Source organism: Bombus vosnesenskii, unplaced genomic scaffold (genome assembly GCF_011952255.1).
Source record: "Bombus vosnesenskii isolate JDL3184/JDL3185 unplaced genomic scaffold, Bvos_JDL3184-5_v1.1 scf7180000013274, whole genome shotgun sequence".
Lineage (NCBI taxonomy): Eukaryota > Metazoa > Arthropoda > Insecta > Hymenoptera > Apidae > Bombus > Bombus vosnesenskii.
The window spans coordinates 760,378-777,037 of NW_022882932.1; the positions used below are offsets into that span (position 1 = coordinate 760,378).

A 16,660-nucleotide genomic window follows, 5' to 3' on the forward strand; every position below is an offset into this window, starting at 1 on the left:
CGACGTGGCTGCCGTCGGTTACCGTAGGGAAGCGCGGCTAGCCGCTTTGTACTATCAGGATGATTATAGTGCTGTTCGACGAGAAACATCAAGTCACATGAGCGACCGAAGGATAAGAGAGAGAGAGAGAGAGAGAGAGCAATGAACGTTACACGACGACGAGGAAGTCAGTTACAATACAGAGAGCTGGCGTCGTGTATTCAACGCGTCGTTGTTTCGAATCCCGGTTGAAACACAGGGACGCGTCTTTTGTCGGGCCAAGACTGCTAAATGCGGATACTGTGCAGGAGGTATCGTCGTTCTTCGCCTCTCTAATACGCCAGAGACTTGGGACAATACGCAATAACGAGCCGAAGGTCCGGAATTAGCGGCTGAAGAAGATACGATAGGCTCCTAGGCGTCGTGCAGTTGAGTGTTGAAATTAATGCGGAAAGGGGTGGCTTGGGTAGAAGGTACACGGACTGATTGAGTATGGTTCTTGCGTATGATGGAGATTCTTGTATGATGATAAAAGCAATAGTATGATGGATATTGAAGCGAAATTGTATGTGATTCGCCTTCGTCATAAGTACTATGTTTAAATTTTTTTTCACGTCTTTAACGAGTGACTAAATCTTCTTAAAAATAACAATGATTGAACAGGACATCATACAAGTTATTTCTTTCAAATCATTTAATCATCAACCTATTTTCGATGAAGTTCACAAATGTTCTTCAAATTCATCGCACATTTTCTTCTCTGTATTATTACCGTTTCTTTTCTTCTCTTAACATCGCTCAACGTTGCAGCGTTGCATTTAAATAGCCTGATGCTCAGCTGATTACAGGGTAACTAAGCGAGTTGATAAAATCGGACAAATGGAATGCACTCGTAGATAGCCTGCGGTAACTCGTTTTCTTTAATCCGACATCCGAGTTGCCGGGCCAGAGCTTTCTTTCCGGAGGGAGGTGCTCGCTGTTTCTCCGCTCCATCCCATCCTCTGTTTCACCTTTCTCTTCTCCACACCCTTCTTTATCAAGCCGCGAGAGAAACGTTTTGCGGTAACGTCGCCCGTGACGCTGGCGGGCTGTATTTTTTTTCTTTACGATATTATTTATGATATTAATTTTACCCCGGTAAAGGCAGCTCCTGCGGGAGTTGTAAAGCGGACCGAGACGCTTCCTCTCCTTTCTCTTCCTGCGATATCATTGTCTCTCGAGCAGGCAATGGCGTACCGCGACCAAAGAGGGAGGGAAAGAAAGGGGTTCCAGAAACGTGGCGTGAATAGTGGCCCCCTTCTACACGCTACCAGCCAACAGTAGAGAAGAAGATTCGCGCCGTTGGCATTCTCGCTTGAAAATAGGAACTTCTAGAACGACTTCTCTCTTTCCCACTCCCAGTTCTCGAGCTAGATTGTTCGTGAAAAGCCAGCGAGAAGAAGAAGAAGAGGGTCCCTGGTGTCAGAGGTACGGATGTCGTCTGCGAGAGATCTTGCGACGAGCTGAGAAAATTTCTACCAAGTGCCGCGGCATCCCTTTGAGTGCCTCCAAGAGGACTTCTCGCAATAGTTTCCGCGGGAATTATCGAGGACTACGGAGCCTTCTGTTTTAGAATCGTAAAGAGACGGTGAATATGAGTCTTAACTCTCGAGTCGTTGATGGGGTGGCATAAATCAGTAAATTATTGCAGATTATGGAAAAATGAAATTGTATAACAATTACCATGTCATGCTCGCAAGTACAAATATACCCGATTTTCTGGGAAAATATTATAATCCAAGTATACAATTACCACTGACGATGAAATCTGTACATTAACCTAACTTTTACTTCAATAATTCTTTAGTCATTTTTCTCTACATTAAGATAATACTATCTGTAGCAATCTTCGATTCAATTTCATCATCAGATAGATCTCTATTACACCTCGAATTCCCACTAGCTACTCAAAAAACGGAAGCTCGAGTGACGATACGTTCTCTTCGTTCGAACGTTTCGCCGAAATTATTGGGAGGAAGAAGACGGAGTTAGTCGCCCGAGGCGCGAGCAACGCCACGAGTAAATCCAACTCCCACGGATAAGTAAAATTTAAAACCGTTCCCTCTCGTCCCCAAATTACTTTCCGGAGGTGGAATGGGTAGAAGAACGACGGGATGGAGAAGCAAGACCAGATGATGGTTCGCGAGATAAAAGCGAGCACGGTCGGGAGCTTCGGTTACCACCAAAAGCTCAAGGCTGCATTAATCTCAGTAATTATGTCACCTCTGTTTATCCCTCGCAAGCTGCTTGTTCCTCTTTCTTTCTCTTTCTCCTTCTTTTCTTTGCCTCGTACCCTACCACGTCTGATCTTTTGTGGTCGAATCACTTTCGAGAACACCCTCGAACGAGCCCGAAAGCGTCACCAAAGGGATAACGGAACAGTGACATTTTTCATCTGTCCTTAATACAGTCGAGAAGTAATTAAGAGGCATCCGCGAAAAAGGCAATCAGACATTGTAACCTAGCACAATCGTCAGTAGGTCCATGCTGCTCGTCTTGAGGGACGAGGTAAAGGTAAATAGCTCGTGAATTTCGAGAGGAATCTTGTGGATGTCTTTGCGAGAGATATACAACAGAGATGTATATCAGAGGTGGTAGGATTGGCAAATGAAGAAACGGCAAATTGAGATTATTTGTTGGGCAAATTAAGGAAGTGGAAGATTAAGTGCTGCGAAGAACGCAAGAGTGATGACGTAGAGAGCGAAAGGAAGTGACGGAAGGGTGGAAGAACAGGGAAGAGAGGTGCGAATGTGGAAAGGATTTGAGTGAGTAATTAGAGGGAAGCACTATTATGAACGAGTCAGTGAACGACTTAAAAGAAAGAAACACTGACTCTTATTCGTTTGAGCGTACAGCATGAACCTACTTTAACGATACCACGCTAGCATCCGTGAAAGTTACTTTACAACCAGGGTTAGATTTTTAATCTTTCGTTAAAGAGATTTTTATCATTAAAGGGCACTCTTCTAATTTTTTGTCTGCATCAAGTATCAAAGTTTGTGACTTCGAATTTTATGAAAAATCTGAAGCAAAGTTACGAATGCGTTTTACGAAAATATTTTTTTAAATGATAAAATCTAATTACGTGAAATATCCTACGTAATTGTGACAGTTTGAAACAGCTCGTGCTAGAATGAACGATAATCAAAGATCTGGATGTTTCGGATATTTTGCATAGTTGGCAAGTTAGGTGGAAGAATTTATCAGAAACCGGGTAACCAGCAAGCGTGATTAGATTTCATTCGCGCTGGATGCGGAAAGGAGCATGAGAAGCAGCCCTTTGCTGAGCAATGTTGGTGGAATCATGTTTTCCCAAGAGAAGGAAAGAGGTTACAGCGAAGGCAGCGTTATGGTAGACCGCAAAACCAACAAACGATATGCACCAAGAGACTATGGGCTCGTATGTGGCGAGGATTCTTACATGTGCAGGAAGTATACTGGTTATCATGGATTTATTCTTAAAATTTATTTTTTGAAGAATTTGAAAAATATTCTACTTGAATGCAATATTTTAATCCTTCATAATCGATCAAAGTATCAAGTACTTTTCATAAAAGTAAAATACTTAAATGGCATTGAATATTGAGATAAAAGGATTTATTTATTTATATTTTGATAAATTTCAAATTTCATTTAAACAAAGAAATTTATATTTTTAAATGATTAGTGCTTATTTTAACACCGATCGTTGAGCTCTAATACGCGTTCCAGTAAATTCGTACAGGCAGCACAAACATAGGAAGGGTGTGTTTCGAAGCAAATTGCCCCTAATTCAGCAATAGCATAGCTTAACCACAAAGCTAGCTAATACAGCGATTAGACGCCGTGTACAAGCCAACGACGTTTGCTCGAGGCGATGCTTCGACTCGCGTGAAATCGATGCACGTATTGCTTACAGTTTCGAACACCGTGGCATCGAGAATATCTTCTTATTGAAAACTTTTTAGATTCACCTATGTTTCATTAAAGTCTCAAAATAAGACAAATTTCGTACAAAACGTGCTTGACACAATCAAAATTTCTAAACTCGACACACTTATCACGATCTAGAAATTCCCATTCTAATTTATAAATTAATGGAACAACCAATGCCACAATATGAAATTAATTTTGCCTCCATATCAATATACATATCGCTTATACATATATGCATATTGTTGCTATATATTAAGCGCTATATATTAATATAAAGCGAATATTCTTAATCAATAACGATACAGTAGTTTCCAAAGTTCATGCAACTCGGTAATTAAAACGCCATAAGTTCCATCGAAACCGCGAAGACGAACACCGGAGATACCTCGATTGGAAGACGCACCTCAGATTTCGAAGCCATCTGGTTCTGGTATTTCGTAGCTAGGATACCCTTAAGAGCCTGTCCACAGGGCAACGGTCAGTCGTTGCGGTCAACTACACAGCTTGTCTGACTCGCCTTCGTGCTTCGGGTCCTTTGGTGATTAACGAGAGGTCAAACCTACCGCCACCAGAAATACGAGCAAATACTCTCTCTCTCGTGAAATTGGGTTCCAAAGCGAGTCCTGATTGAGGTGTCTACCATTGCGGCCTCTGACTACTTCATCCTAGGCCCAGACTATCCAGCAATGAACGTGAGGAAACGCGCTCGACTGGGGTGTGTAATGTACACGAAAGTCGAACATTCTACCATTAACTCTCTTCATTTCTAAAGCCACGGTGTTACACAAAGTTAGACAAATATTGGAGTGTTCTTCAATTGAAACTCTATCCAATTTTAGAAACATGGTGCCACTGCGGTACATTTCACATATAGAAATGTGACGAATTAATTCATATTACAGATAATCGTACGAATATTGCATTCTTCTCATATTGATTTTATCAGCTTTTATCGACAATCACAGCAATTCTTTTACATTAAAAAATGTATGGAATTAATTCAATAACACGAAGAAATCAATTTTCTTATGTATTTAGGTTAGCTAAAACTATTCACGTAAATTGAATGACACATTTGTAAGATAATCCTTCACGCATATCCATCATACGGCAAAGTGAAATTGCAAGGGCTAATCGAAGGAAACTTCAAGAAAAGGACAAATGACTGGCGTCTAAGAAGCGAATATTCGTTAGCAAAGAAGCCGGGGACCGGAGTTTATTAGTCAATATAGAATGCTTAGCGTCATATCTCATCAAACGGAACGCCAGTGAGAAAAAGGAGGTTCGTGCGAGGCTGCCACTTTATCGGATTAGTCAGTCGCGGTAAAAGCATCTCAGAAAGGCGTACCCTTCAATTCGTTAATTTCCTCGGCCTTGGTCGTTTCTTTCGCGCTGATATTAATTGGACCGGGCGTTCACGAGAGTCTGCCGAACTCCAAGAATATCGTAGACCCCGTGCATTATACAACAGGGACACATGTCGTTGCTCCATTTTTTCGAGTGACGTAAACACGAAACTGTAAGAAGAATCAGGTATACGATGATAAAGAAGCTTTAACAAAAACAACGATGTACAATTTAAGACGATCCTTTTTCAATACACAATTATTATTTAATTACGGATTATTGCGGATTACTAAGGGGTTTTTAGTTCTTGAAAAATTTCTGCGAGTCGAAAATACATAGGATAACATCGTATTACTAACCAGAGGGAAAGTAACTTATTACAGAATTATTTATACTAAAAAGGATAGTTAAAAGTCTGCTGCTTTCACAATATGTGGAAGAGAACAAATTCTTTCAATCTCGACTGTTACAATACGAATCAATTCAGCGGAAGAATAAGAAGAAGAAAGAAAAGCCGCAAGATATCTCAAATTAAAATACGTACATGCAATTGTTGGCATCAACGGTCCGTCCGTTATCAATAGAATGAGGCACGATTAACGCAGCCGGCAAAAGCGTGGATCCATTGTGAAACGAATCGAATCGAAACGGGCATGCCCAATCTGGCGACGTAGTTGGCGGCGCGATCATTTTTTCAAACACAGGCTGCAGCCGAACTTTTTTTTCCAGGGGAGTATTGTTTATTCAGGAACGTATCAGCGTTGCCGAATAGGAGAACGGCAAACCACGACGGGAAGGCGGACGAAAGCGAGAGGGCCGTGTGAATGGCGCTTCCGGTGGGACGACGAGTCGAGGTCCGTAGGGCTTCGCAGACTCTCGCTTCCGGTCAGGCGTTCCTACCCCATCGAATACACCACCCAGTCTCCGGATTTCCCTGCGTTCGCCACCCCCTCTTGCCATCGTCGTCACCCTCTCTCTTTCATCTCTTCCTCTTTCACACCACAAGCCTTTTCCCTCCGTTCTCTACGAGCAGGAGAGTTCGCTTGCACATCGGACCCACCAGCGTTCGTTAATTAAGATATCGATTCTTATTGTCCGTCGGCTGCCGAGTCGAGCGGACGTCCTGGCCGGCGTCCGATTTCACGCCCACGATGCGCGTTGTCGGTCATCCGCGAGAACCAACCCCTATATTTCTCTGGTAAATGTAGTGTCGAACGATGTGCCGCTCCTATCTGCTCGTTTCGGATCTCCCGCTGGAACATTTTCGTTGATCTAGTCTTCTGGCGTAGGGAATCTTACATAGGCATAGTGTGAGGATGTTACATTATTCTGTTAAAATTGGGTTCCTTTTCAAAATAGACTGTGATTTTCATGGGTATTGAAGCAACGAATGCAGTTTATGAGGGAAACGATTTGAATTTCATTCGAGAATATGTGATTTCATTGAAAATATTTCAAAAAATGTACTTAGCACCAAATAATTAATAATCAAACTTCTCTTAGAATAAAAAATTAACAGCAATAAAACAAGGACAAACTTTAAATCTTTCGGTATGTAGAAAAACGGACAGTGAAGGAGATGATGGCAAGCCAGAAAATGTATTTAAAAATGAAATTTATCGAACATAAACAGCAGAAGCAAATCGGAAGAGAGGCAAGCATTCCTCGACAGAGGTATTTCCCCCTTTCAGGGAAAGATACAAGGAATCTCGGCAAGGAAGAAAAGAATGCGCGAGGGTCGTGTCATCGAATAACGTGGCACGCGACTGGCCGAAGGGTGAAGTTGCCTCTGAGACGTCGGCGGAAAACCTCAAGAAAGGAAGGATCATAAAGGATGACCGGGGTTGTCACCTGATAAATATCTTTATGGCCGAGCAACCGAGTCCTCTCAAGCTCTGCCATTCATTCTACTCTGGTCCCTTTCGCGAAGGTACACCGCAGATGGTACGAGGTGCAAGCTACCGTATAAAAAGCGGATACAAGAGGGGCCCCGCAGAGAAGAACGAAATCGAGTAATTATGAGGATTAATCTTAAGTCCCGTAAAGTCCCACCACTTGTGGAATCTGTTCCCCTTTCACCGCAGCAATTCGGCCACCAACCTTTTCCGCTCGTCGTGAAAATAATGAAAAATCTCTTCGACTGATACTTCCTTTTGTTCCACTTTTTAATACACTGGTATGAATTAGTAATCTTCGTGTAATGTCGAGTTGATTAAAATTGTATGAGCGTTGCAATATTAATGGGGTTCGAGCGTATTCACAAGATATACACATATAGTATATTTTTAGGAATGGATTTGATATTCCTTATTCGTTAGCGGTATTGCTAGTGTTAGTTAGAGTAGGAAAAAATTATTTCAGTTTACGTGCATAGAATATCATTTCAAAACAAGGATAGAAATAAGCCTATGTGGATTACGCTCGAGATATCTGTAAACTATTGTACAAAATACAAACATCAATATTAAGTCGTCCGTCTGTTCTACCAAAGACAAGGATGTCTATATAATCATGAGTACCATAATGACCTCCAACAACACGTCTAACTGTAAGTCAATGAATTTAGTAGATGCTATAATCTTTCAAATGCCAAGAGTCAAAATAGCCTTTTAACCCCTAAAAAATCACATTTTTATAGCCCATAAAATCGAACTTTGTACAATTCAACTGACGACCTTCTGTATGAAAAAAACGCGAGATGCATAACGAGATTGTCAAACTGGTACTCTGTCGGTCGTCTTATGGAAATTTTCTTGGGTGATAATCGTTTTTGCCCCTCGTTTCCTCGATGGGCGCTCGGTCGGCGTACGTACGCACATATGTAGAACGTCGAAGCTACAGGTGTCAGCGAGAGCAGTATTTTTCAGCGAGCTTCTGACCGAGGGTGTAGGTGATAGAGGCATACCAGAGTGAGAAAGAAAGAGGCGAACTACACGCAGAGGGAAAGAGAAAGAGAGAGAGAGAGAGAGAGAGAGAAAGACGGGATGAAACAGCAAACCATGGAACAGAGAATGGAAAGAGAGAGAATCGTTTCACCGTGGGTAGCAGTGCCGAATACCGGCACGCACGTTGAATCTGCTAAACGTTCTTGCTCGTGCGTGAAATGCCTCGATATCACTGTTTTATTTCGGCTCGTTCGTTCCACGCCTTCTCTCGCTTTTGCAATTCTATCCTTTTTACCCTCGGCCCGTTTGCGAGCCGGTCGCACGCGTAACCCTTCCTCTCCCTTTTCTCATTCTCGTGTTCGTTCGTGCGGATTTGATGACCCTTCCTGTTCGATTTCATGATTGTCTAATCTTCCACGATTAATTGAAATCTGACGATTAACACGCTTCGTTGGCTCATCTGTATCGCGGGTTCTCTCGTTCAAAAACTACACCCTATTGAAACCAGCTGATAGACTGATCACGATTGTGTTGAAAGAGTTACTGCTTTATATCTAATGTTAAGCGTAATCTGTAATGGAATTGTACCAGGTGAAATAGTTTTTTTGTATTATAGAATATTAAATAGCAGTTCAGTGAGATCATCGTTTTTGAATGATTACATAATCCTAGCCTAATTTCATATGATAGATAATTAGACATGTTATGAAACTGACCATAATGCTAGCGAAATATCAAAATACTTGAACTGTGAAAAAAGCAAACTTTTACAAAATAATGTCAATCCAATTTTCAAACATCCTTCGTATATATGACATAGCATATGTCACAATTTTATTCAATAACAATATTCAACTTATCAAAACATCAACCGATTTTTTTCTAAACGTTTCAACATCGCCACGCTGGCAAGAGTCTCCCGATAAATCGATAAATCGCGAAATGGCCCGTTAGGCCAGTTTAATTAATAATTATCGGTTGGAAGAGGAGCACCTTGCACAATGGCGATACTTCCTTCTGGCGTAATCCTTGGAAGATTAACGAGCCTCTGTCAGGAGGGACTTCTCTTTCTCTCAGTGGCTCTCTCCTTCTCGTCCATTTTCCCTCCTGCGCTCACCCGTTCTCTCGAAGGCCTGGTCCCTATCTCTCTTACAGCCGCAAGACGCCATAGCGCGCCTTGCGGTGGTTGCGGCAAGAACCCTCGCCGTACCCGCATTAACGCAATTATGAATTTGTCGCGTTGGGATCTGACAATACAAGATGTCGCTACCACTCCACCGCCGCGCCACCCTATCCGCCACGACGTCCTCCAACACCCGGCGAATCCGCCACTCTACATTTACACTAAAACCAATTCCGGTTTCTGCGGGCGCAAAGAACCGACGCGACGCCGAAGATAACTTTCTGCCGATATTGTGGAAGCTTTGGATACTTTTATTCGGTGGTTTATATATCATCCTATATCGTTACGCTGTTCCTACACCCTTAAAATTTTGATGTACACTGCTATAATTCTCAGCCCTGCGGATAATGATGAAAGAGATCTAATAATACCTGACAGAAGGTTCAAACAATGACATCCAAAAATTGCCAAAAAGTGAATCAAAATTGTGAATAATGATGAGCCCTGCTTTTAAAAATAATTTAAATAATCCTTTACTGTCATCTTTTAAAATAAGTATTTCTCTAAGAAAATGGACTTCGAAAAGAAAACATACTTGCTAACTCGGCAAAAGCTCCCTGGTCCTTAATATCAGATGTTCATCTTCCAAAATTTCCAGCTCTAACCCCGTGGAAAGCAAAACATTAAGCGGTAGCAAAGAGAGCAATGTACATGGGTGTCCGAAGTTTACGACGTTGTTCCTTAACGGACTGGTTATCGTCCATCAAGCACACAATGTCTCACAGTTAATTCTTGAAGCAATACCGTGCTCCATTTCCTCTCCGTGTGCACGTAAGTCGCCTTGGTCTTTTCACTTTCGAATCGATAGCGGATGCACATCGCGTGCCTGCTTGTTAACCACGTCGACCGTTTCGTGGCGAGGAAAGCGGGCGCAGTTTCGGCCTGGGCGAGTTAGTTTCGAAGGGTTCCGACGATAGCGACGGCAACGATCTCTCCGGTAGCGTGCGGTACCCGTACAATGGCTAAAACGACAGAGGATCGTTGCGGCGAGCCGCAGGCGACTGCTGCGACCGGTTTCTCGCGACAAATTCCTCCTGGGCTTCGAGAACGCACCGCTAACTCTCTCCCTTTTCTACTATCAAGCCTCACACTTTACTTCGTGTGTATACACCAGCTTTTTGCTCATATGTACATATATTTGTGTATACAGCTGAACTATATTGTTAAGTGTTGTGACAATATAAAGCAGACCAAACCAAACTTAGAAATGTTTACACACATTAGCAATATTTAGGTACTATACGATAAATCAATTAAAAATATCCTTTACATTCCTTGATGCTGTCCATATTTCGGCAATTTACATATGATTTTCTCACATTTTTATAGTCTTATCTTTTATAAGTTACTTTTTACGTTACCCTTTGCTCTCACATATTTAAATTCCTCATGAGCATCAACCGAACACATTCCTTGAATACCGAACTTCCTTTAGAAGATGCGAATTCGATTTTCCATCGTACAAACTCTGTTATCAGAGGTTTCCATCCTTGCAACGTCCTAACACGAGAAAATCAATCGACCCAGCGAATGGTCCAGCCACGAAGTGTAAGGATCCCTCGCTGTCCCTTCTATCTTGGTCAAGTCGAACGGGTCGAGGAGAGCCATAGGTTAGAGGGTGGTTCTAAACATCGAAACGCGTAGGAGGTAGGGCTTCGTGGGTGGTTGGAGGTCGGTACGGTATCGGTGAATGCCTAGTCAGCCCTTAATATCGTAAGAGCTGGATCCACGCAAACAAGCCGGCGAATCTAACACAGCCAACGGTTAAGCACTGGAAAGCCCTGGCCTTACCGTTCGACCGCCGCTGGCCCTATTATCGCTAACTAATAAGGGACCTAATTGAAACGTCGGCCTTTTGTTTCCAGTACTCGAGCGCTGCTCGATTTTCCAACCGCGCTGTACATGGCGCTGTTTGACCAACCTAGCCGGAGAGGAGACGAAGCGAAAGAGAGGAGGAAGGAGTGGGAGCCAGGGGCTCAAGTACGGATTGAAATTAATTTTCGAACTCGAATCTCTCGGATGGATTTTCGTCGAGCGTCTCGAATCTGCGCGAAATCGATTTAACGATATTTCGCGTTAACGAGTCCTTGGCGTTTCGAAACCATTCGTTCACGGCCTTCGTCGTCGTTGTGCTTCAACGTGCATACGTTGAAAATTACCCTTTCTTGGTATTACATGGTAGAATTTATGATATATCATGGAACGATATGATTTTATGTACGAGAAAGTATATTGAAAATATTGAATTATTTGATATCACGTGAGACTTTGTTTTTGGGTAAATCAGAGTCAGGAATACAATATATGAAGGATAATTATCTTAAAACAAAAGGACACCTCCATTTCTTTATTTTCTATCCTTGATTTTTCAACATAACAGCGAAGCTTTATGTAAAAAGATACGGATCAGTTAGGCTTATGCATTCACCATTATCATTTACAAGAATATTACTATCTTATAGTCAATCTTATAGTCATCTAATCTTATAGTCAATTTTTCATTGAAAGTTATTTTTAAATTATTTAAAATTCTCTAGAATTATTTTAAAATCTCATACAAACAACCACTGCACGATTCTTCGCCACTAGTAATAAAAGTTTTTATTGTCTAAAGTATTTTCTACTAAAAACGAGAATGAAATCATATATCCAAAAGAAAATATTTCATTCCATATCATCTTGTATTCCCATACCTTTCTAATACATATCTGCAATGGCGTCCACATTCCTGCGACAATCTATAGCTATCGAACATCGTGTGATAGTTTGAAGCGATACGTCTTATGGTTTTCATCGCTATAACTATTTTCTAGAACATTCTCGACGGGGAAGGGAAAGCACGATTAAAGTAATCACTGTCATCGAGAGAGATCGCTTCCACCCTCGCGGCGATCTACGGTTACGTGAGGAGGAGCGCGACGTCGTTCTCATGTGGACGCCGCGCTCCACGTATTTCGTATTCCACGCATACAGCCGCGATGCCCACTTCGAACAGGATATTATTCCTGCTGGATGCAATCATATTAGTTTCCGAAGTTATTAGAATATTTATGCGAGGCCGACGTGGGGTTATGCATGATGCCGACCTCCTTACTTTTCCCGTCCCCACGAATCGCGTTCGTCTACGACGATGCCATCGTTTCAGCTTGTAGAAATTCTTGTCTATACTCCGTGGAAATCAAGACAGTAGTTGTTCAATGTCTTCCTTAACAGTTTTCCATCTTTCCTCTTGGATCATGGATTTTCTTTGTGTTTTAATTTGTCAAGTAAATAATTCGTTAATAACCGACTAATAAATATTAGTAATAATTTGAGTAAATTATTAATTACATAAGGCATGATATTATATGAAAATTTCTTTAAATATCGGAAAAGATATTATACTATGAATAGAATGAAAGTAGCTTTTTAAAAGAATAGTAGCAATTTATTTTTCACAGGGACACTAATAATAATTACTTTATTGAGTATCTCATCTACTTCTGTTTAACAATTACGAATTCATCTATTTTTTGATATATTAGGTACAATAAATTTGAGAATTCCTAATATTTTGAACCTTATATTCCTAAAAAGATAACCTCGTAAATAAAAGTCAAAGTTAGAAAATGATCACGATAATTCATCGAATATTGATTAAATATGTATCTTCATAGAAGTTCGAGATAAAACATAATTTATAAGCGACTCGTACATATTGAGCGTAGATACGCCGGCACACGTGGATCACATATTTATTCTAAGCGAGTACACGCGAAATTGGCCAAAGTTTCGAAATGTCGCTTGTGTTTCGGCACAGGACTTCGCCAGTTTCGATATACGTACGAAGCGAGTATCTCGTCGTTAGAACAGTTAAACGACACCGTTCTGTGTGTGCGTGTATACGCGAGTGTCGAAAGTTTCGAGCGAATTCGAGAGAAACGAGAAAACAGTAAAAAACGAGGCCGTGGTAGGGGACGAAATCTTTTTCAAACGCGGACGGAAATTCAAAGCCGTTTCGCAGTCGGCGATGCCGAAGAAATTCGAGAGGGAAAAGCATCATTCCAGGAAGAAGACAAGAGAGAAAAAAATAAAAAGTCGACGAGACTTACCTTGCTGGCGTGCAGTTGGGTTGACCGTTCGTAAGAGATCCTGATGCAAATTGTCCGTGAGACCACTTTGCCGGGTTTTGCTCAGATACAACTGGGAAACACAGAAACAAAACGTTATTCTGAAAATTGGATAAAATGACACGTTCGTTGCTGAACTACTTTTGAAGTTGTGTTAAAATGCTATTGGACGTTAGAAACATTCATTTTCTTTCAATTGATTGTAGAATTTGTACTTTTGCACCCTGTTGAACTGATTATTTAAAAGATGATTTCGTTACTTTATTGTTTATAAAACTTCACAGATTTATCATCTATTTTCAAGACATTTATATTCGTGAATCAAACGGATTATTCGAAATCAAGACATTAACAAAAATGCTCTCACGTGGCTCATCAATTGTAAATCCAAAAACTACATTATAGCGATTCCTAGAAAGGTAGCTGCAAAAACTATTATTCTAAACTTTTTGTATTAAATTAATAGTTCGTCGTACGAAATAAAAGAGTACTCCAAGTCTCTGACTTGTTAAACAAGGAAACTTTATTCAAAGACCCAATTGAACACCTCACCCATCACATTTCAGTACTATGTACTCTCAATAATCAAGCTCTATGTTTCACGAACCATAGAAAAAGATTGCAATGCTCGGGTTCTCAATGACGTTTTGCTCGTAGAGAAACCTGCCACTCGCCTTTCGTTCTGTCCTTCAATAAGGAAGTCACGAACCATCCGATCGGCGAATTTTAGTATCCCGATCACGCACTAAGGGTGAACCATCCCCTTTAATATTAGGACCGACTCGGACCGACTCGTCTTGGTATAAAATAAAGGGCTGACATGCGAGCACAGGGCAGAGAATCGAGAAGAGGAGGTGGAACCAGAGGGAAGGGAGGCGCGAGCTCGAAGAAGAACAAGGAGACACAGCAAGGAAGAAAGATAGTTGAGGGAAGGGTGGCTTCACCACCATCGTGAGGGATGACTGAGCGAGTCGGTTAAACGGGCGTCTTCTTTCATAAATTTCGAGGGGCCGCCGGATAAAGGTTTAGAATAAATCGTTCGGCCTGTTATCCACTCCGACGTCGGCAGATAACGCCAGACGAGTTAGCCTGAATGCCTCAAGACAGCTTCTTCTTACGCACTATCCTCTGTGTATGCATCATCGCCATTCGTGTCTCGTTTACACGATGAATTAAGTAATTTTTTAAGTTTCTTGTGTTAGTTTTGACGAATGTTAGACTATTTCTTGTGTTCAAGCGTTATTTGGATGATAAATATGTTTCTAAATTAAAAGGCCAGTATAGGATTGAATGATAGCTTGTAAATTTCTGATTTAAATGAATATTCAAGTAATACTAGTTCTTTATTAGACATTCTTAGATCTTTACACAATTTTTGTTTAATTTAGACAACTATATTTCAATAAAGAATTTGATAAGAATGTGGCAAGAATGAAGAAAAGGGGAAAGTTGTTTGAAAATCGTCTACTACAAAAGAAATAGGGTCTTTTACAGAAAAAGACAGTAGATAAGTTTCTTCTTGTTACTAATGATTAGTCTTATCAATTTATGTAAATATTTCACTTAATCCTACGTTTCCAACTCGCGATTGCCATCAGAGTCGATATCAAACTCCATACTCAACGCCTTCAAGAAACGATCGCATCTTATATTAGATGTCACGTTTCGATTTTGCACGCCGTAACTTACATCGCCATGGAAAATGCCGAACGCAATATGAAAGTGGAAGAAGCGGGCCTGGAACGCTCATAAATACATCCTTGAAGATCGCACAAATCGCTCGTTCGAGGCCAATCCCCTTCTCGGTTTCCCGCTAGAGATACGAGAGGGAACCCTTCTCCGTCTCTCGCGAGTAGACACTCCTGGATACGTTAAGTATATACGTTACATCGACATACATATACTCTCGACGTACGCGTCGATATAACCATCCAGGCATATAGACACTCGCGATATAGAAAGAAGATGGAAGGGGAAGGGCCGTTTCGAAAGGGAAATGCCAAGGAGGGCAGAAAGGCCAAACCAACCCAGAAAGCTAGTCCAATTTCTCAAACCTGTCCAATCCGTGTCGTATGCAAAATCAATCACACGGCAGCTTCGCCCGCCAGCCTCGAGACCCCACGATTTTCAAATACCGACCGAAGCCACGCGGTAATCCAACTCCTGGGGCGAAACTTCTCACCCATCCACGATCGCTCGGCCGCTGCAGCATCTTCCTCGTTCCACTGCTCTTCTTTTTTTTTCTCTTCTTTTCCTATCTTCGCCCTTCGTCTCGCAGTAATCGTACACAGCGTGACATTCCATCTGGATGCATTGTCGAAGTTAGATTCGCGTCGAAACCATGCGATCGAATCGGAAGACCATGTTTGGAGCCCGTCTATTTTCGAATGACGCTTGATTTAGAGTCTTGGGATAGGATTCAAGGAAATGGAAAACAGAAATAATCAACAGAAAGAAAACAAAAATGCATATCGAATGTTTTTGGAAGAGAAACAAGAAGAATACGATGTAAAATAATTTTGATTTTGAAGATATAGTTACGTTGGATTATTAATCATAGACCATTCACCACACGGATAACGAAAATCTTAGGAAGGTAAAAATCATTGCTTCATGTATAGTAATTAAGTAAATAATAATTTTCCAATACCTCTTATTTTCTACTTCCATGCTTAACCATCAAGGACAATGCACAATTTCCTAGGTGTTTAGTTGGCGTCGCGACAAAGCCTAAACCCCTAGTATAAATTACGGAACGAGACAAAGCTAGTGCCTGGAACTAGATGCAAATACCTCATAGGTGCATGCGTACCTTCTGGTGAGAAAAGTTAGCGACTGGATGCCATTAGAAACTTGCTTCACACGATGTCGTTTCAAGCCTATCCATTGATATGCATCACCTTCGATCGCAGCTGCGATCATTAGGGATCCTCAGACCGAGCCGTGAATGCCGCTAAGGCCTCCGTGTGACGGCTTCAAAAAAGTAATTTGACCTTTGGGAACAGTGACTTCAAAGTGTTCCACGGAACATTCGTCCCGCGAGCACCGTGTCGAACGGGAGCAACGTTCTACTTGCGCGCCCTTTCTACTTGACGATGCATCAGACTTGCTGATTTTTCCCGGACGAAACGTCGACACGGACGTTGTCCGGCATTCGAGCTACGGCGTCAAGGGTGTTTGGGAACTCGAAGACGAACGGAGGG

The 16,660-nt window shown here is 41.6% G+C and overlaps 1 protein-coding gene across 7 annotated transcripts in view; it reads right to left on the reverse strand.

The window, feature by feature from the left end:
• The window catches only part of LOC117231809, a 300,770-nt gene that overhangs the window by 120,295 nt on the left and 163,815 nt on the right, over nucleotides 1-16,660 (reverse strand). For all 7 annotated transcript variants that reach the window (XM_033490614.1, XM_033490612.1, XM_033490616.1 and 4 more), the window contains exon 3: nucleotides 13,440-13,530. In XM_033490614.1, coding sequence (XP_033346505.1) covers nucleotides 13,440-13,530 — 91 coding nt within the window. The remainder of the gene's footprint in view (nucleotides 1-13,439; nucleotides 13,531-16,660) is intronic.